This window comes from Wyeomyia smithii, chromosome 2, assembly GCF_029784165.1.
Source record: "Wyeomyia smithii strain HCP4-BCI-WySm-NY-G18 chromosome 2, ASM2978416v1, whole genome shotgun sequence".
Taxonomy (NCBI): domain Eukaryota; kingdom Metazoa; phylum Arthropoda; class Insecta; order Diptera; family Culicidae; genus Wyeomyia; species Wyeomyia smithii.
In genome coordinates, this window is record NC_073695.1 from 246,873,269 (window position 1) to 246,893,034 (window position 19,766).

Consider the following 19,766-nt stretch of genomic DNA (forward strand, 5'->3'; position numbering starts at 1 on the left):
GACACGTATCCCCCGCGTAAAAAGCGAATTTAGTGTGTTTTGAAAAATAGAAATAAATACTAGTCTTTAGTGATTGTTACATCAAGGCAACCAGTGAAAAGTTGTCCTTGACACCAGAGTGGAAAATTCGATTATTCTTCGTCCAAGCCGCAACCGGGAATTCAAGATATAACTCACAAGATGGCCCAAATTTTACAGCGGATAGCGGTCCAGCAGCAGCAGCGTCAGTATCAAACCCCGGAGCAGATTTTGGAGTCCCTCTCTTCGAACATCATCGAGTTTGTCTTCGATGAAGAAAACGGAGTTACGTTCGGACGTTGTTGTTTAACCGCTACCAGGACCTTTTCGAGAACGATGCAGGCCAGCTGAATGATGCGGCGAAGGTACGTTTACTTCTCCGGAAGCTGGACACCCATTCGCACAGCCGCTATCTCAACTACATCCTGTCAAAGCTTCCTAAGGACGTGGAGATTGAAGACACAGTCAATATTCTCAATAAAATCTTCGGGCATCAAACGTCAAACGTTCCGGAAGAGGTTCATTTGTCTTTTCACGATTGTTGTTGACCATCTGCCGATAAAGCAGAGAGCACTCAACCGCTGTTCAAATATTCTTGACCTCAGCCAGGTTTTCACCCGACGTGATGTGCTGAACGAGCGTTCAATCGTGCATGTTTCCATGGTAGAGCAAGTGCAATTTTAACTGCTTTCTCAGTCGCAGGGTAGAAAGAACGGGCTTTAGCTAGCAGGTCTATAAGATCCAACTCTTCCAAGTTCTTACGATCTGCTCTCATACTGCTGCAATGTTAATACAAAACTTCCACCTCTCCAACAAAATTGTCAACTTCATAAAAAATTACTCTTCCAACGACATGCGTATTACGTTAGCGGGATAGAGCAAGGACAACGCGTAGGCAGGTGCACTATCTTCATCGAACCGTGTTTCCAGTGAGGTTACAAGAGAATCAAGGTAAGGAATTTTCATAGTTCGGTTCCAATACTCCAAGCTAGTTGATGCAGGCGGATTTGCCCGGTACTTTTGCCGCTGCGATATCCTTGGTGGATCAACTGAAAAACCTGTGCAATTCCACGCAACAAAGCTCAAGCATTTCAATCAATTATTTTTGATCTGGCTGTTACTTTACACAGATGTTTCTATGGGCTAAACTGCCGCTCATAGCAAGTCCGTCCCATTTGCGTTTTGGTGCTGACGAGAAAACAGCAATTGAAAATCGTAACGCTTTAGGTGAAATTTTGCACTCAAATGCTTTTTCAATCAATACCATCAACAGAATTTAGTACTGCAATGACAATCTAACACTTTTGCATCTAAAACTTGCATGAACACCGAAATTTGATTAAAATTTGTTGAAAATCATAAGCTGGGACTCACATGCGATTACTTTTACGGTACGTAGCCAGAATGATAGCAAGTCAGTCCCATAGCCAGCTACGACCGGTGATGAAAAACAAACTACTGCAAATCGATGGCGGTGCTATACCGTGCGTTTGGAATGAATCTATCGCTGGTCAATTCATAAATGACCTTCTTTCGTGCTTTATTAAACAAGTTTTTTGTGAGAAGCATAACACAATATACCTACCAACTGCGCCCTCAAAATAAAATTAGATTTTATTTTTACATACTGATAAATTCAAAGTCAGTTTAGGTGTAGGAACTTGTTCTAAATTTTCCTGAGAGCGGACACACGTTCGTGACGGCGGACAGCTTTCACGTAGCAGTGGAAACAAATATGAAAGAATACCTATAGCTTAGGAAAATGTTTGCTTCGTTAAAAAACAGCTAAGTAGCGTACCGAAGTATTTAATATGACTGACAAATTCTTCAAAACGAAATTCACGACAATAATTGAACAATTCTTAAGCACGTCGTTACATAAAATACGGATAAAATACGAAAAGTAGTATTTACTAAAGAATGCTTCAACTAACAATACAGTGACACGCCTAAAGCGTTCACTGTCAACAAACAACAGCTGAGAGAAGCTACTGGTGGAAACTTTGTCTTGAAGAAAACATTGTACTATCAGCTAGAGCCACACGATGTAGAACGCCTAAAATTTAATCAAACCTCCTATCGAATATCACTTGGTACATCCAATTCTAAACCTGAAGACCATGAGTTGTGGTAAATATCACATTTTTCATAATCATTATTGGCTGTGGGGTTAAATTGCGAAGATTTTTTCAATGGGACCGACTTGCGATCACTTTTGCTATGGGACAAACCAACTTGCTATTTTTTTCATAGTTCCTCAGAACAAAGTATTCAAAAATATTTGTTTTATCGAAAGTAGATATAAAAAGGAATTGATTCCATTAATAAACTCAAAATTGATAAAAATGCAATTGGGACGGACTTGCCATGAGCGGCAGTAAAGATGTCGTTTTGTGCTATTAGAATTTTTGAAAACAAATTTCTGCACCAGTGTCAACATTTAGGGGGGGGGGGGCAACGGCCCCCCCTGCCCCCCTCTGGCTACGCCTATGCGTGCAGGCTATTTCGGTCGCGTCACCGGAACTATTTTCGTATTACCTTAAAAAAGGTGTGCCGATGAAAATGCGTAACTACATGTTAATCTGTACAGTTTACCGTTTGATAGAAGTATAAATTGATCCAAATTTTATCTTGGCAGCACAGATAACAGTACTATATTTTAAATTTTAGTATCCACAAACAAATAATTAAGACAAAAAAAACTATTAAAAATCTACCATCATGTTGTCATCATAGAAGGGCAGATCGAACCATTGCCATTCACGTTCTTTCGAACTATCCAGTACATATCGCACGCATCGTCGCAGAAACAGCCTTCGAATAAAAGAGAAAAGTGAGTAACCATAGTACAGATCTATCAGAGCACAAATTCTCTTACATGTTTTTCTTTTCCCCACACTCCACAACAGGATATTGTTTCTTGTAGCACTTATCCCGCACCGCAAAGTAGAACCCACCAAGGCGATTCGAAAGAGTACTGTTGATCTTCTTGAGACACTGCTGGAAATCTCTGTCACACTTGCAGTGAAGTCTGGAATTAGAAACCGAACCCGAATTTATACAGAAATACAAAACTAACCGGAACAGAGCCCTTCAACCTTAAAGAGACTATGAAACGCAAATGCAACACTGCATTACCGTGTGAAATAATCGTCGTTCTTGAGTCCATGTTTCGTTTCTCCGGCCGGTATGTTGTCGCAGTGATCATGATCTCGGCAGCACATATCTTCGTCCTCGTGTTTGCCGAGGTCTTCATAGTCGTCGGCCGTGTTTCCTGGTCCACACCATTTAGTACCTGGAAGCGTTAGATTGATCCGTTCCACAGTACGATTCGAACGCACGGCTTCTCCACTGCGTTCGTCAATCTCGTTAGAGCCAAATTCGAATGTTTCCATGTTTCTTAGTAACTGCTTAGAATTACCATAGTCCCATACCACCACAAATTCGAAAAACATCAATAAAACTCTCATTATTTTCTCCTGCAGCTGGAGGCAATTTATGCTGAACTGTCGTGCAATTCGAAAACTTGAACTGGTAGAAACGCTGCCAATAGTTACGACTTTATACCTTGCAACGGTTTAATTACCATCCATTAAATCTATTATCAATTTGACATTCCTGGGGGCGCTGCTGTGGCCCAGAGACCTAGAATAGGTAATCCATGCAGTTCTAGCGTCGGTCATACTATACGGCAATAAACCGCCAATCACCCGCTGTCAGGAACAAAGTACCATTTGCGATATGTAAACTTCGCACGGCTTCATGCTGTTTCGAAAAACTATTGCCGGAACATTTTACATTCAATTCTCTTCGTGAATATTGATAGGAGTTTGCCAAAAAGACTGCATTTCAATGCTTTCGTTATATGAACTTTTTGAAGGTCTTATCACAAGGCCGGAGTTAATAGCTTTTGAATAGCTTGCACGGGACGGATTGAGATTGCACCAATTATTGAAGTGTGATATCTAATTAAAATACCTTTTTGTTGATTTGGGAATCGCAAAGCCAACATACTTACCGATCAGTATAATCTACGGACGAAAATGTGTAACGTGAAAACTTAACATCTGGAGTAACAACATTCGTAACATATACGGTGTCATTTGCAAGTTGATGCAATTCGACAGCTGAGTGTGACTAGAACAAACTGGGAGAAGGGTAGCATAACCAAACGCGTCACACTGTTTTTCGGTTTACTCGGATTTGACCTTCTCTGTCAAGAACAAATTGCGGAAGGTTGATGTTTTGAAAAGTGGTACCGAGAGAACAGCCCCGGTGCATGATCCGATCCAGTAGACGATAATGTGCTCCAAAGCGGAATTACCGGCACAACCCCACTTCAGTGCGGTTGCTAGCACCGGGTTGAAGTATCCTCCGGAGTAGTTGAAGGCTAAAATGAAAACGTATGTGTTGCTTTTCACGACCGATTTGAATGTTATTTGCACTGATTACCGGCAACGACCAAGCTGGTACCGACGAAAGAGTCAATGAAGGCACCAAATTTAGCATCCTTCTCGGAAATGACCTTCGACGCTAGTCGACAGCAGAGAGTTGCAAAGCCCTCGATCAAAGCCCCCACGTAGAGATTCACCTGGTGGGACAGTTGAAAATTAGTTAAGGCCAAGCCATCTGGCCTAACGTTTACCTTGAGATCCGCTGAACATTCCTCGAATGCTCTACCCTCATGAGTTTCCGCCATTTCAAGCCACCAGTACAGTTGCACGTACCGAAAGACGCAACATCCTCCCATGAGCTGGGCCCAGATCTTTAGGGCGGCTTCCTTGAAGTTAACTTCGCCTGAAAGGAATCAGTAAGTGTCAGAATTAAACTAAGAAGAAATATACAGAAGAAATATGCAGAAAAAATATACAGATCATGGGCTGTGAAGACATGTTTTAAAGATTCGTCTTACACTATCTGCACGAACAAAAAGGCACAGTTTGAATTTATGTTTTTGAAGTAGAATACTTCTCTCAGGAAGTTCGGCTACATAGGGATGTGAAATGAAAATCTAAAACCGAAAAAAGTGAAAAATATGTCCAATTTCAAATGCTAATAAATCGGTTAGTATTCGATGGATTTCCTTCGTTCTTGTAGCAATAGATTGGAAGATCTTCTAAGATTCTTCCCAAATGCAGATAATTGTAATTTTATTTTTCAAACTATTGTACTATTGAAAATAGTCAAGCCTTGTCAAAGCGAAAACTTCGGTTTCTAATTGGTCGTTATATGATTGTTTCCCAAGCACGGTCGACAGAATCATAGACCTTTCCATTTGAAATGTGCTATTTGGCCTATATAAGAGCCTGTTTTACCCGAGGCCGCTCATTATAAGGCTAGACTGCAACAACAGCAGTCCTCCCTTAGCAGCAGCAGTGGATACAGCAGCAGTAGCAGTGCAGCGGACAACGGCCACAGCTGTGGAATGGCAACGGATAGCGGAGCGCGTCTCAGCATCAATAGCAGGACCAGGGGATGCAGGGCAGCGGATACCAATGGCAACGAAAGCGTTCACTACTGTGGCAATGGGGATAGCGCAGCGGTTGACGTTGGTCTCAGCTTCTATATAAGCAGGGCCAGCTGATGCAGTGTGGCATTAGTGAAATGCTGTCTCTGAGCGATAGCAGGCACACTAGCAAATGCATCCAATGAAAAAACGTTGTGGAAAGCTTTTCAGTGTTTATTTTCCCCCGGAATACTTTATTTGCACTGCCAGTAATAACGCAAAGATGTGATCGGCATCAGACATTGAATTAAACAACAAATTGTCCTTTTCAGAATGGAATAAAAACCTAATTGAAGAGTTAATATTTTCTCTTAAATCAATTTACACATTAAAGAAATTTGGAACAGATATATATTTGGTTTCATCTCCGTGTCTCAGAACGTACTGAATTATCTTTTCCTTCAGTCATGAGCACAATATCCGAAAAGCTTTCATTATCAGCAAAGAAAATAATTTTTCGCATAATTAAAATTCAAAAATTATCAAGTCCAAATCATGACAAGCAACTATATTATTGAGAATGGTCAATCCTTGTTGAAGCGCAAAATTCGATTGATCTGATTAGTCGTTAATATGATTGCTTCCCAAGCACGGTCGACAGAATCATAGACCTTGCCATTTCAAATTTGCTATTTGTCTGTATAAGAGTAAGGATGGGAATTATCGACTGAAATGGCTATCGATAGTTATCGAAGGTTTTCTAATTCCTACAACTATCGATAGGTTTTTCATCCCTATATAAGAGCCTATTTCAGTCGAAGCCGCTCATAATAGTTCTAGACAGCGACAACAGCAGTCTTCCCTTCGAAGTTGCCAATGTTCCAGTTTAAACTGGATTCTTCCAGTTTTTTTCAAGTGATCCAGTCAAACAGTTTAATCCCTAAATCTTCCAGTTTTTTTGTATATCTGCCAGTTTTATCCAGATTTTTTGGAGGACACTCAAGCTCCGACTGGTTTGGAAATATTTTTAGAACGTAAATTTTGTGGATTGATATGCAGCATTTTCAGTATTGTATTTTCTCGCACGAAACACGGCCAAATTAAGGATGTGTTGTGCATGGTTGAGATGAAAAGACAAGTAAGTTCAGCTTTATTCTAAAACTAACTAATAGGTGTTATCAGATCATGAAGAAAAAAAAAAATTCTATCTCAAAGATATTATATACAGGCGGCATTCTTCAAATTAATTTCAGTTGCGTAGCAGTTTAAAAATTGTTCGAATTCACAGATGTAACGTAAGAAAATGTTGCATCAATTAAAAAAGCTTTATTTTCATGATTTTGCGATAAACTGCTTGCGCAATTTAAAATTTTGCTCCTTTCAATGAAAATTTTCAGTTTATAATTTCAACAAAATGTAGCTGTATTTAAAACTTATATTGGATTCAATAACCATCACAGAGAAGCACTCTCACAGTTTATTTTTTCGGTATTTTGTAATTTTTTTCGGAATCCAGTTTTTTCTTCAGCAATCTTCCAGTTCAATTAAAAATTTTGTTGGCAACTCTGCTTCCCTTAGCAGCAGCAGGCCGCGGATAGCGGCCACAGCTGTGGCATGGCAATGGATAGTGCACTAGTTGCCGCGGATCTCAGCATCGATAGCAGCTGGGCCAGCTGATGTAGGGACAGCGGATACCAAAAGCAGCGTATAGCGGCTAAAACATTAGCATGGCTACGGATAGCGTAGCAGTTGCAGCGGGTTTAGCATCGATAGCAGCTGATGCAGTGAGGCACTTCAGTGAAATGCAGTCTCTGTGCGATAGCGGGCACTGGTAAATGCATTCAATGAAAAATTGACTCGATTTGACAACACATGAGCCGTCTATTTTAGAGTGTTAAATCAGCTTTTCACTGTTTATTTTATCACAAGGAATACTTTATTCGCACTGTCAGTGATAACGCCAAGATGTGATTGTTATCTTATCCGATATTAAATTGAACAACAAATTAAAAAATAACTGACACGCAAGCAGCCGGGTTTTCTTGTAAAAGTATTCTACTTCATCCTTGCGGTCGTGGCTTTGCACACAACCCTCATGTGATTTTTTCTATTAAAACATATTTGGTTACTTCCTAGTCTCAGGCTTCTGAAGCGTACTAGAATTGCGGAATCGAACTGGGTAAGATAAATTTTAAAATGAGTTTAGTCGTTACCAAATTATTTCTAATGAAAAAAAAAATCTGATAGGCCTGATATTTCAAAAACAAAATAAAATATTTTTACTAATCGATTTTTTTCACAATAATAACTAATCATCGATTAACCGGCATCAAGTAATCAATCGATCACAGAAAAGTAAAAAATTATAAAAAACTTTGTTTACATGTTAATCACATTTTACAATTTCCCAAAAAACTCGGATCATGTTGATTAGTTCCAAAATCATGTTTTTAAAACGTAGAAGGTTCATGTAGAAATTAACCACTGCGACCATTTATTGATCTATTGTAGTATGCTTCAACTTATTCTAAGTGCGTACGAGCAGGTACATCACTATTTGGCGAGTTGATGTTCTTGCTACATTGCACATTTATCCCAGTTGGGCAACGCACTTCGTATAAAGTTTATTACCTTACCGGGACTTTCCTTCCAAATTTCGGTAGGTTCTATGTGTCCCTTACCGAAGATACGCAATTTGCGTTGTATTAATACTCGTCATTTGCTGAGTAGGTGTTTTGATGTTTCGCTTTCGATGCCACAAAGGCGACATTTATCATCATCAAGTTTGCCTATCTTCTTGAGATGATACTTACTCGGACAGTGCCCTGTAATAAGACCTGTGAATGTCCTCAGGTCTTTCTAATTTTATCTGAGCAGCACGAGGCTCTTCTCGCGATTTGGATCTATGAATCTTTTCGATTGTCGTAAACCGCTTATGACATCCCAGTTTTCCTTGATGGTCGCTTCCTCCCATTCAGCTTTTAAAGCGCTCGGGGAGACTTTATTGAGTGATATATGATATATGATCAGCTCTTTTTATTTTGAACTTTTAGGCAATTAATTTCACACTATTCCACGGTCCAGTTTTGAAAGCTGATAATTTCTGATAATTCACTACGCATTTTTGTTTGGTTACCATGACAACACTACGCGTTGTTATTGTAGTTCGCTCTAGCACCTATCGTGATCAGTGGTATGGCTATCACAACTTTTTTAGTGCGTGATTTTGATAGCACAATCTATTTTTTTATCATAATACTACAACATATAGCATTCTCCAATAACATTCATAAGTGGTCGATTTCAATTAATTATATTCATTCAGTTATGACGTCTTAGAAAAGCAATTTTCTTAATACTGCACTGACGAAAATGTTTCACTTCCTTACGGCATGACTCGATAAATATAATTTGGCTGAAACGTTCGCTACAATCTTTCTCTCTACATGGCATCGCAATTAGAAAAACTATTTACTTTTTAATAGTTCTCAGCTGACTTCCGCCAATTATCAACTATAAGATGCATTTATTTGTAAACCCAAGTTTGCGAGTTAACTTCTCAGTGCGAGTAGATGGCATCCATCGATGCTCATTTGAAAAGCGCTCTCTATTGAGAGAGCTCATTTAAATTTCCTCATGCTATTAGAAAAAAAACTTGAATTTGTCCTTTTATTCCCATAGATTAACGGAAAAGTGTCCCATTTCACTTTGTGTATGCCTTATATAATGCACCAACCCATGATCATGAACTTTGAACTGACCTTGCACAATTTGCTCCATGTAGGTGTACGGACAGGCAGTTGCGTTACCCCACTGCATTCCCCACCAAATGGTGAGCGTGAACAAAAATACCGCATAGGTCGCTACTCCGAAATTATCGGCCACTGTAAGAGGAGAAGTTCCGCTTGAAATTTTTGATCAACATCGAAACGCAAACTAATCCTCGACATTAATACGTAAATTACCGATAATCAACTCGAAACAACACCCGCACAGTTCCGCCGCGGCGATCGCCTCGAAGATCAGCTCCTTCACTAGGCCATCTTTGGACAACTTGTTGTTCAAACGTCGGGCAATCGCCGCAATCGCGCTGGTCAACACGATAAAAAACACACTATATCCTAACTGTTCGATGCCCATGTTTCCGGTCCTATAGGTACGTGATTAGTGATAGCTTGATTGAGCAATAATTTTCACTTATTTCGGACGCGCTCAAAGCCGCGATATAATGCTTCGTGCAGATCAGCACCGGCCGTGCGGATAGTTTCGGTCGTACCGCGAGAATAAAAATAAATCGCAGCAAAAGTCGCGACTGTCGCGACGATCGCCGCCGCAGGCTACTGCGGGAGATTTTGGGAGCATATTTTTTGCGCTAGTTGATCTCTTCAGAAGTAGAATGCTACTGTCACTGAGGAGGGACTAGTGTGATCGCGTAAATTCTTCTCATCAATTGATCATGTTTATGTTGGTGTCCCAGCTTGTTGTATCCGCATGGTCAAGCGTACTATTTAGCGTTTTTGGTTTTATTTCTCGTTTCAGATGTTTCGCACCTACATAGTTTGTCTCATACCGTTTCCTGAATATAAAAGTTTTTTGCATGACGTAAGAAATGTTTTAGGAGAACATTGGCTTAACATATTGTAGAGAATGATTTTCGAATTCACTTTTCAAAATTAGAAAAGATCTTTTTCCAGATCCACACACCCTCATATTTTGGGTATAAAATCAATTAAAAATGCATATTCGATTTTTTTTCATTTCATGTTGTAATTGCCTTTGATCAAAGCAACCAAAGTTTTTTTCAGCAGTATACCCTTTATCATTTTTTTTCCACAAAATACATAACAATCAAATGTAATCAGGATTACAGGGTGACCAGCGAACCGGGAAAACCGGGAAAAAACCGGGAATTCGAAAATGAACCGGGAAAACCGGGAATTTCAATACTAAACCGGAAGATTTATCATGTTTATTTTGAACATTATTTTTCATTTATTACATGCGTGGGATCTGTTGTATTAGTTCAACGCGCTATACATTTTCTGCCATCTCACAAACACTGGAAGACACAAGGAACTATTTAGTTGCTCTCAGGGTAAGATGCTGGAGTTACTAGCCAGTCGTCACATGTTAGATTCTCGGCTAAAAAAGACGACCGTTATAGTCAATAGGATCCTAGCGCTAGCCCCGCAATTGTTCTGTACACTAACAGTTGGCTGCCATTTTTTTTTTCTAAGTTACATTCCTTCTTATTCACACTGATTAGGACTTCAATAGTAAGTGCCGATCAAACATCAAACACTTTACAGGATCAGCGTCTGATGTTATTTATGTCTGAGTATGTTTCAAAGTTATGTACCAAATTTTTCATAATTTTTGTTAAAATTGATAATAATGATAATAACTTAATTGATGAAACAAGATTCGAATTTTAGGTTACAAATCGCCAACCAAAACTTACAAAGCCCAGGGAATGTTGAAACTTCAAATTACTAAAAAATATTTTGAAGGCCAGAGAAGTTAAGAATGATTGCAATCAGGCTTTATATGTTAACTTGAAATAGGCAAAAACTAAACTATGATAAAAAATATCTAAAGCCTAAAACAATTAACTCCTCCACCAGCCACGCTGGATCTTGGTTCGAATCCCAACACTATAAGTGTCGATGGTTGTGTGATGACGTGATCCACTCACAATCAACCAAAACTGATCTAGATTCAATCCTCCGGAGATTTTCTGAGGAGAAAAATCTCTGGGTTCTTATATCGTATGGGAAAGTGAAGCCGTTGGCGCCGGTCCGTTAACCAACGGGTCGTTAGTTAGGATCCTAGTTGAAGTCGCATTCCCGGATGTTTAATATGCAATACATTTAGTGTTAATTATGCATATAGTTGATTAATAATAAGAGTTTAAAGTTCATTGTTTAATGTAAAAACTGATTTTTCTCCACTGGGAATGGGTTAAGCTTAAATCCACTTGAAAAAAATGTCTTGAGGCCAGAAATTTCAGAAATTGATATTAGAGAACTTGCGTTTTCAAAGAACAGAAGTAACGAAATTAATTCAAAATTTATAAAATCTAGAGGCTTAAAAATGCAAGACTGTCTTTATTTTTTTCCTAAATTGCTTGCATACTCCTCCAAAATCAGAAAGACATATTTTTTAAATAAAAAGGTCAAAACTAAAAAGGCCATAGCGAAAATTAATTGCCTGAAATAAACCTGGAACAATACTACGTAAGGATAACAATGTTATCAAATTAGTCCTTTCTATAGTATCGAGGCAATAACTGAGCCTCAAGGGATCCTTAAGAGAACGGAAAAAATATTTTGAACGACAGAAATAAACACAATTGCTCAGCTCTCAATTGCCATGAAACGTTTACAGACACTAGAAAAAGATAAAAAATATGTTCAAATGTTTCTAAAGTTCTTCTATAAAAGTCAGCAATCAGATTTTAATTTGATGTCAGAAATGCACCAAAAACATAAAAAAAATTGATGTTATTATAAAAGTAAAAAAATTCAATTTTTGATAAAGATTTTTGTTGAAAATTCTGAAATTTAGAAGGGGGAATTAAGAAAACACAAAACAAGCTTCTTATTTAGCTCGAAAAGGCAAATATTGTTTCAAAGCAGCAATAAAATTGTATTGAAGCACGAATGAAACAAACAACACAAATATAAATCAATTTTAAAACTGAATCTAGCAAAGTCGGTGAACACCAGAAAATGGGTAATAATAAGGTTAAAAAAAGGAAATAGTTGGTTCTCAAACAATTTTAAAATTTCCAAAAAACGGCTATTATTGCAGATTCAGGCAAGGCGAAAAATTATCTCGGTTCAGGATAAAAAAATGTGCTCAAATTATTTTGAAAACTATGAAAAATAACTAGAATGTTTCCTCTCATTCACTAAAAATGACTATGAAAAAGTTAGTAGGAAACAAGGAAAAATATTTTGAAGTAAAATTTTTTTAAGTCAATTGAATTTGAAATTAAATTTTAAATGAGATAATGATGTCAAAAAGGGGTATTTAGTTGAAAAGTTGCTGAATTTCAGTCTGACCAGAAATTAGAAAAACAAACCCTAGAATAGATTCCAAATTGAATTCAATAAAATCCACAATTATATTTAAAATTCAATTTGGAATTAGTGGAAAATGAATTTTTATATTTTTAAATAAGCACTTTGAATAAGGCATAAATCCGTAATAAAGCTTGAAACAATTGATGAAATTTCTCAAGGCTTGAAATAATAGAAAATTATTGCAAAGATTTGTCGTTTCCGAATCTCAGCAGCAGCCAAACAATTTTGAATTTAAATTCCAAATTTGTGAAAATGTATGTATTAAAGTTTTGAAAAAGCAAAAACCAGCTCTACAAAACGTCGAAAAACTCAACCAGAGAGTGCAGAAAGTTACAAATATCGCTTTCGTTGAACAGTTTAATTAAACCAGTAATTAATTTATGTTAGTCTCAAATGACAGAAAATTGAACGGTTCGAAATAAAATTAAAACTCTTGTGAAAATATTTTGAATCATGAAGCTCACATTGAATTTAAATTATATCTTGAGGCTGGGTGAAATAATGAAAATTTTGAGAGAATGATATTTCCTGCACGCTACACGTTTCAAAAAGCCCCAAGTGTGCTCTTTGTATTAGACCTCGTTCAGGATTTACTCAATGGGCCGAGTTGCATTCATCAGCCATGAAAAGTCGAAAAATCAACAGCAAATAGATGAGGGTCGAAGTAGTTAGCTCTTTTCAAGTTCTGAAATGAAATAATGATATTAAAATCAAAATTCTTTCACAAATTTCTTTTGTCAATGAATAAACGTGGTTGAACTTGTATATTTATGCTTTTCAAAACCGGGAAAAATATCAATTTCTAACCGGGAAAACCGGGAAAAAACCGGGAATTTGAAATTGGAAATCTGCTGGCCACCATGGGATTATCTGACGACCGATCAAAGTTTTTCGTATGATTGCGAATCTATCACAAATACTATCACTCACTACACTAAAAATTCTTTTATCTTTAAAGTATTCAGATTCGATACTAGAAATATATGAGATGATTTTTTACAAATTACGAATTCCAATTGAAAGTGTTCAACAGGTGAGCGTATTTTGTTATTTTTTGTTAAGAATCACGTGAAATCGCTGTTATTCCCATTTGCCACAGTTACGCGGCACGAGGATGTTTTTGTTTGGACGACATTATCTATTTTTGAAATTTAAAAACTCGAATTGTGAAACAAATAAGACATTTTTTTTGGAAAAAAAAAACAAATAAACATTGTTTATTTGGTCTATTCACCAACAGGCAAGCAGGTGCCCCAATGATGTAGCTTAAAGCTGTGTCATTTACTTATATATTATGGTTGTTATTTTTTAGACATTATAAAAACACTCAATGCAATAAAACACGAACCTGAAAAGACTACTTTTCAATCCACATGTATTGGTATAGGCAAACAATTTTCCATTAGAAATAATTCGGTTTCGATCATTCTGCAAGAAGCTATCTTATTATTAAGAGTTTTCTTCAGTTGAGCATTTCTTGATTTCATGTTTCACATCGATTTTTGTTAGGGAAATAGAATTACGTTGTCCAACAATGTGAAACAAATACATCGAAATGATTTGCATCATATGTTAGGTATATCCTTTTTAAATCTACACAGTTTGCGCTACAACAAATGAATCGGGTGCATATTATTATTTGTGAAATTTAAAATCAAAGTCAACTAAACTATCCCACTTTCCCCAGCATGCCTTACTCATGGGTGAACCGAAGTTCAGCACGAAGTGTTTTTAATGATTCGCTCTGTTTTTGACAGTTCTTCTAAAAACGTAATCAGTCAGTACATATCAGCCGGTTGATACATTCGGTTTTGCGTTCACCCCTTTCAGCTTGCTTATCAGTATCGTTAATCGTGTTAAACTTGGCATATCGTTGCAAATGACAAAACAAACTTGTTTCGGATTGCTTTAATGCATTCTTGGTTAAATTAGTGTATTGCAGTGACAGTTGTTAGTATTAGGAACTCGCGAACAACCGGTTTCTCAACTCTTCGCAAAAAGTATATAAAAAAAATATATGAAGAATCCCCACAGACCCAGAGTAAGGTCATATTTGTTGTTGGCTGCTTAAATTCGCGATTCATGTGATAGTGCGTGTCTCTGCCTTCGTTTTCGTATAGAAACTCCACAGAAGAGCAAGATTTTTGCCGCTACGTGGTTGTTCAGTTTGAGTTTGCTGCTCACAGCGATAGCAAGATGTTGTCCCGAAGTGTGCTCTGCTTGGGCAGGTAAAGGCTAACGGAAGATTATTTTGTTGCACGAGCTTCGGCTTATCTGGTGACGTTTAAGTGCCATAGATTAAGTATAACTGGAATACTCGGTTGGTCCCCAGGTGTCAAATGAAAACAAAAAAAAACACTCAATGTTAAATTCGGATAAATTGATTCGACCATCAGAAGATAACATATGCATCAGTTACGTGATAAAAATTATCTCATCATTCGTAGAAACTTGGTAGAGAGGAAAAGGAATGAAAACAAGCCATTTATTCTGCCTCAAATTGAGGATGGATCAAGGCTTTCAAAGTATCTTGCTGAACAAATATCATGGATGGGTTTTTTTCAATCAACATTAATAGAATTGGATTGATTTGAGTGTTGAATAACTAAAGGTCATTTAGGATAATTGTAATTACCTAATGTAATTTTGCACACTGACCGCCAAGTATCAAATAAAAAATGAACACACAATGTCTAATTAAAAACGTCGATTTCGCGATACCAATTGATTATCAAAAAGGCTTCTTAGCGCTTAATCCGGTCGCAGCAAAGAAGAGTGAAAACTTGCTTCACACTGTGATTTAAATTGAAAGTGTAACATTGTTGTTGATAATGAAACTTGTCCAAATAGAAAATTCTGATAAAAAAACCTAATTTTAATGTACTTTTATATGAACAACACTTCTTGTTTTACCCAATAAAAACACCAATTAAGAAACGGAATTTGTGTTTTTAAATTTTAATAGTTCAAACTGAAAGTTTACCAACCTAAATTTTTTGAGACAATTCATTAGCAGTAATTTGCTTTGCAAATATTTGTCGTGTTTAATGCAGTCAAACTTGTTTTTGTGCGGTACCTTTATAAAAAAAAATTACATTTGATAAAGTTATCGGTCATCTAGGTTTTGCGTGGGCCATATTCCATATGGCCTAGTCAAATCTACTCGACTTCTGTAACAGAGATTCATCGTATTTCATAAGTATTACCCCGCCAACTGCTATTTAAGTCAATTTTCAATAAAAAAGTTTACATAAAATATTCACGCTCGTGAATCACACAGGTTTACAGAACATTTGTTACAAATGTTGAGTTATTTTCTACTCGATGCCTATTCACCGTACAAAAAGGTGGTTACCTGTACTAATTAATTAGGATTTTCAGTCAACATACAATTCGGTTGTCTTGTATAATAGGTATACCGCCAAAGAAGACGACAACTGGATCAGCCGGCTTTACGTATTTATGCAGATGTGTTTTCACTCGAGCAGAAAATTGCAACAATAAGGCGAATTCATGAACCATTTGGAAAGTTTATTACTTTAGGTACAAAAATTGCATTTTCTGATTCAAATAAATTCATAGTAATTTTAACATAGCAGAAAGTTGTAGGATTAGAACAAAATATCACAGTGTTATCATTTAGATAATTGTGCGTCAAAAGAAACATTTCAGATACCTATAACGACGGTTACTGCGATTGAAAATTCCCTGATCTACCAGAAAACGTCAAAATGGGCTGCGTGCACTGTCCGCCATTACCGCTCGTGGGAAGCTGGGTAGTAAAATACTGGGCTATCGTCAAGTGGAACCTTAAAAAGACACGAAAGACAGCTGTCAACGAGATGCAGTGCAAGGCTAACTGGCGTTTTGTGGCAAACAAAGTGACCAAAAAAGCTGCACAAAACTTGATGGAAGGAGTCCAAAGAGAGGTCCGGCAATTCGCATTCGCCAAAAAGGAAGCTTGAGTCATTATTTTTCCTTTGTTCTGTACCAATTGAATTTGACGAAGAAACATGATTTAATTTTTAATAAAAAAGACCGATTCACACACATTTCTGTTTGACAAATTTTTGACCGTAACACCCTGTTGCGACTAACAAGTCTAGTGTAGTGGCAGTGAGAGTGTCGTCAAAAGTCAAGCCAAATGAATAATAATATCACTAATTATGTGTTATTTTTCAACATTCATTCGCATGCAAGTTATGAGCATCGTAACTTGCATACAATTTTTATTTGGGATATTTTTCCTTTATTCTCTTTGTTATTCATTTATTTTTAAAACTTGAATATAAACGACAGGATGCAGCCAACTGACTATTCGACATACAAAAGTTATGAAGAAGTTTAAAATATGTAGTAACTTCCTGGGACGGTCTTTATCACACATGTTTAACTTGTGGCCCATTCAGATAGTGAGTTTTTTTATTGAATTTTGTACGCTTTGAAGCTTTTTATTTTTTTAGTAATAATAAATAAATACTAAATTTAAATTTTATATATCAGGTTTCAGTCACAATCAGTTACTGTGAACCGTGTCACCCATCGAAGTTGGCTTCAAATCAGCAGCAGATCCTCAAGTTATGGCTCCAGTGGAAAAAATTCTACTGACGATCAGGTCGGATCCAATACTAACTCTTTGCTAACCACCGCTTCCATAATCGGCGGTTCCCTTCTTACCTATTGGATTGTGAAGAACCTAAGTGAGCGCTTGATACTAATAAGTTCAATTAAGCTGGGCTCTACTGATTCTTTTATCCTGTAGAAAATGAACAGACAACCGTGCATGCCAAGCAGACAGCAGCCAAAACAACGCTCGTGGACATACGAAAGGCCCACACTGAACTGCGCCAAGATTTGCCGGTATATTCGATGGAAGAGATAAGCAAACACGATTCGCCGCAGGCTGGAATTTGGGTTACGTACGGTATCGGAGTGTACGACATAACAAAGTTTGTGCCGAAGCATCCCGGCAGCGATAAGGTGATGCTTGCTGCAGGTAATTGTCATGAAGGAAGTGTAATTTAAATTTTGAAGCTTAGTAAAATAATACCCATTATTACTTATTTGATTCCGACTTTCCATTCCGCCAGGTAACGCGATCGACCCCTTCTGGCACATATACCAGCAGCACAACACCGAGCAGGTACTCAAGCTGCTAGAGTCCTTCCGCATAGGAAATTTGAAGCGCGATGAAATAGTTGGCACATCGGATCAAGATGACCCATGGGCTGCCGAGCCAAAGCGTCATCCCATTCTTAAGGCGGCCACCCAAAGACCTTGTAATGCGGAACCTCCGGCGTCGGTGTTGGTGGAAAGTTTCCTAACACCGAATGAATTCTTCTACGTCAGAAATCACCTCCCAGTACCGCAAGTTGATATCACTGACTACGAGCTTGATATTGAAGTCGAGCTGAACGGGAAACAGAGGACTTTGAAGTTCGATGATTTGAAAAAGTTTCCGAAGCATTCCGTCACAGCAACGATCATGTGTGGAGGAAATCGTCGTGGTGAAATGATAGAAATCAATCCTATTAAAGGGTTGCCCTGGGGTTCGGCAGCCGTAGGCAACGCCAAATGGAGTGGAGTTCGTCTAGCAGATCTGCTAACTGAAATGGGTGTTGAGCTAGATGAAACAAGCCATGTGCACTTCGAAGGTCTGGATACCGATCCTACCAATACGCCGTATGCAGCATCCATACCGCTGTCTAAAGCATTGGATCCACGAGGCGACGTGATCTTAGCGTACGAGATGAACGACCAACCATTGAGTCGAGACCACGGCTACCCTGTTAGAGCCATTGTACCCGGCGTTGTCGGGGCTCGTAATGTCAAATGGTTAGGTAGGATTGTGGTTTCCAAAGGCGAATCCGATTCCCATTGGCAGCAAAATGACTACAAATCGTTTAGTCCCAGCACCGACTGGGACACAGTTGACTTCAAGACGGCTCCGGCCATACAAAACATGCCCGTAACGTCTGCCATCTGCATGCCAGCCAACGGCGAGCAAGTCAGTGCGAAAGACGGTTATGTAACCGTCAAGGGATACGCTTGGTCTGGCGGTGGACAAAAAATCATTCGCGTTGATCTAACAACCGATGGCGGTAACAGTTGGTTTGTGGCTGAATTGGACCAGGTCGAACAGGACACCGGTCGCGGTCGGCACTGGTCCTGGTCGCTGTGGACAGCCAAAATTCCTGCCAAGCCGGGTCAAAAAATGGAAATATGGGCTAAGGCTGTCGACGACAACTACAATGCACAGCCGGAAACGTTCAAAAACATCTGGAACCTGCGGGGGGTTGTCAGTAACGCCTACAGTCGCGTTAAGGTTGATGTTAAGTAAACTTATATACACAAGAGTGGCAATGGTTGAATTTTGAAAAATGTGCTGAATATGTTGAGTCCTCTGCCTATTTTTTACATCTTTTTAATCTTTTGATTAGAAATTCCGATTGACCTCAATTTGCTCAAATCGACCGCTCTGGTAAGTCTGCTATTGTATTCATGGATATCAACAATTTGTATTTAATGTTTTTTTTGTGTTGCGTAGCGTGTTTTGTGTTATCTTTGAATTTCCGGTTATGAAAAGGATTAAGAAAACCAACGAGGATTGGAATCAAATATTTTCAGCCAACTTTTGAAGAAATTGGTGGACTGTTACCAACCTTAAGCGGATTAATAAATGTTTTGCTTTTTGTAAACAGTGTCATACTAATTGTTTGATTAATGTCTCAACCCTTGCAATCACTATTTGTCAATCGTGTTCTGGTAAAACCTGGCCAAGAAATACAATATATTCCAATTATTTACTTACTTATGTTCACTTCAAAAGCATCGAATCGTTTTTGCCAGGTTCTGCTAATTCTCACTACATGTCCAGCACATGGTATAGTTACGACCCGGTAACTAGCGTTCTGTGGAAGAAATGGAGCGTTAGAAAATAATTTGCAATTACCATATGATATTTAACAGCAATTGTGAGATCAATCAGACTTACAATTGGTTTTAAATTCTACCTAAACATAATTTAGCTTCAGGGTCATATTCAGCTAGAGTTCATTTCACGAACTCTGGAAATCTTACTTCACTGCACAAATTTTCAAATATAACGATAAGAAGTACCAGTTTCTGGCGTAATGCAGACAACTTTCAAATCCAATTCAACCAATGATAACCGATCTGGAATTTGTATCGTATAAAACATGGGATATGATATT

General features: G+C 38.0%; 3 protein-coding genes across 5 annotated transcripts; 1 reads left to right on the forward strand and 2 right to left on the reverse strand.

The window, feature by feature from the left end:
• Positions 1 to 2,657: 2,657 nt before the first annotated feature.
• On the reverse strand, positions 2,658 to 4,162 carry LOC129720844 (phospholipase A2-like). The gene is made up of 4 exons (XM_055672674.1): positions 4,037 to 4,162; positions 3,157 to 3,983; positions 2,897 to 3,049; positions 2,658 to 2,832 (listed from the first exon to the last, which is right to left on the reverse strand). The coding sequence occupies exons 2-4, from the start codon at positions 3,486 to 3,488 to the stop codon at positions 2,724 to 2,726; spliced, it is 594 nt and encodes a 197-aa protein (XP_055528649.1). The 5' UTR covers positions 3,489 to 3,983; positions 4,037 to 4,162; the 3' UTR covers positions 2,658 to 2,723.
• LOC129720843 (aquaporin-11) lies at positions 4,004 to 9,850 on the reverse strand. The gene is made up of 5 exons (XM_055672673.1): positions 9,430 to 9,850; positions 9,226 to 9,348; positions 4,664 to 4,815; positions 4,471 to 4,609; positions 4,004 to 4,408 (listed from the first exon to the last, which is right to left on the reverse strand). Exons 1-5 carry the CDS (start codon positions 9,602 to 9,604, stop codon positions 4,212 to 4,214), a joined length of 786 nt encoding a protein of 261 aa, XP_055528648.1. The 5' UTR covers positions 9,605 to 9,850; the 3' UTR covers positions 4,004 to 4,211.
• A 4,460-nt stretch (positions 9,851 to 14,310) lies between these two features.
• LOC129720842 (sulfite oxidase, mitochondrial) lies at positions 14,311 to 19,258 on the forward strand. Of its 3 annotated transcripts, none has more exons than XM_055672671.1 (5): positions 14,311 to 14,780; positions 17,056 to 17,252; positions 17,315 to 17,548; positions 17,643 to 19,033; positions 19,100 to 19,258. In XM_055672671.1, the coding sequence occupies exons 1-4, from the start codon at positions 14,749 to 14,751 to the stop codon at positions 18,890 to 18,892; spliced, it is 1,713 nt and encodes a 570-aa protein (XP_055528646.1). In that variant the 5' UTR covers positions 14,311 to 14,748; the 3' UTR covers positions 18,893 to 19,033; positions 19,100 to 19,258. The 3 variants fall into 3 exon arrangements, with proteins under 3 accessions (XP_055528646.1, XP_055528645.1, XP_055528647.1); XM_055672670.1 differs by lacking the exon at positions 14,311 to 14,780 and adding an exon at positions 14,838 to 15,077; XM_055672672.1 differs by lacking the exon at positions 14,311 to 14,780 and adding an exon at positions 14,937 to 16,964.
• The last annotated feature ends 508 nt before the right edge of the window (positions 19,259 to 19,766 follow it).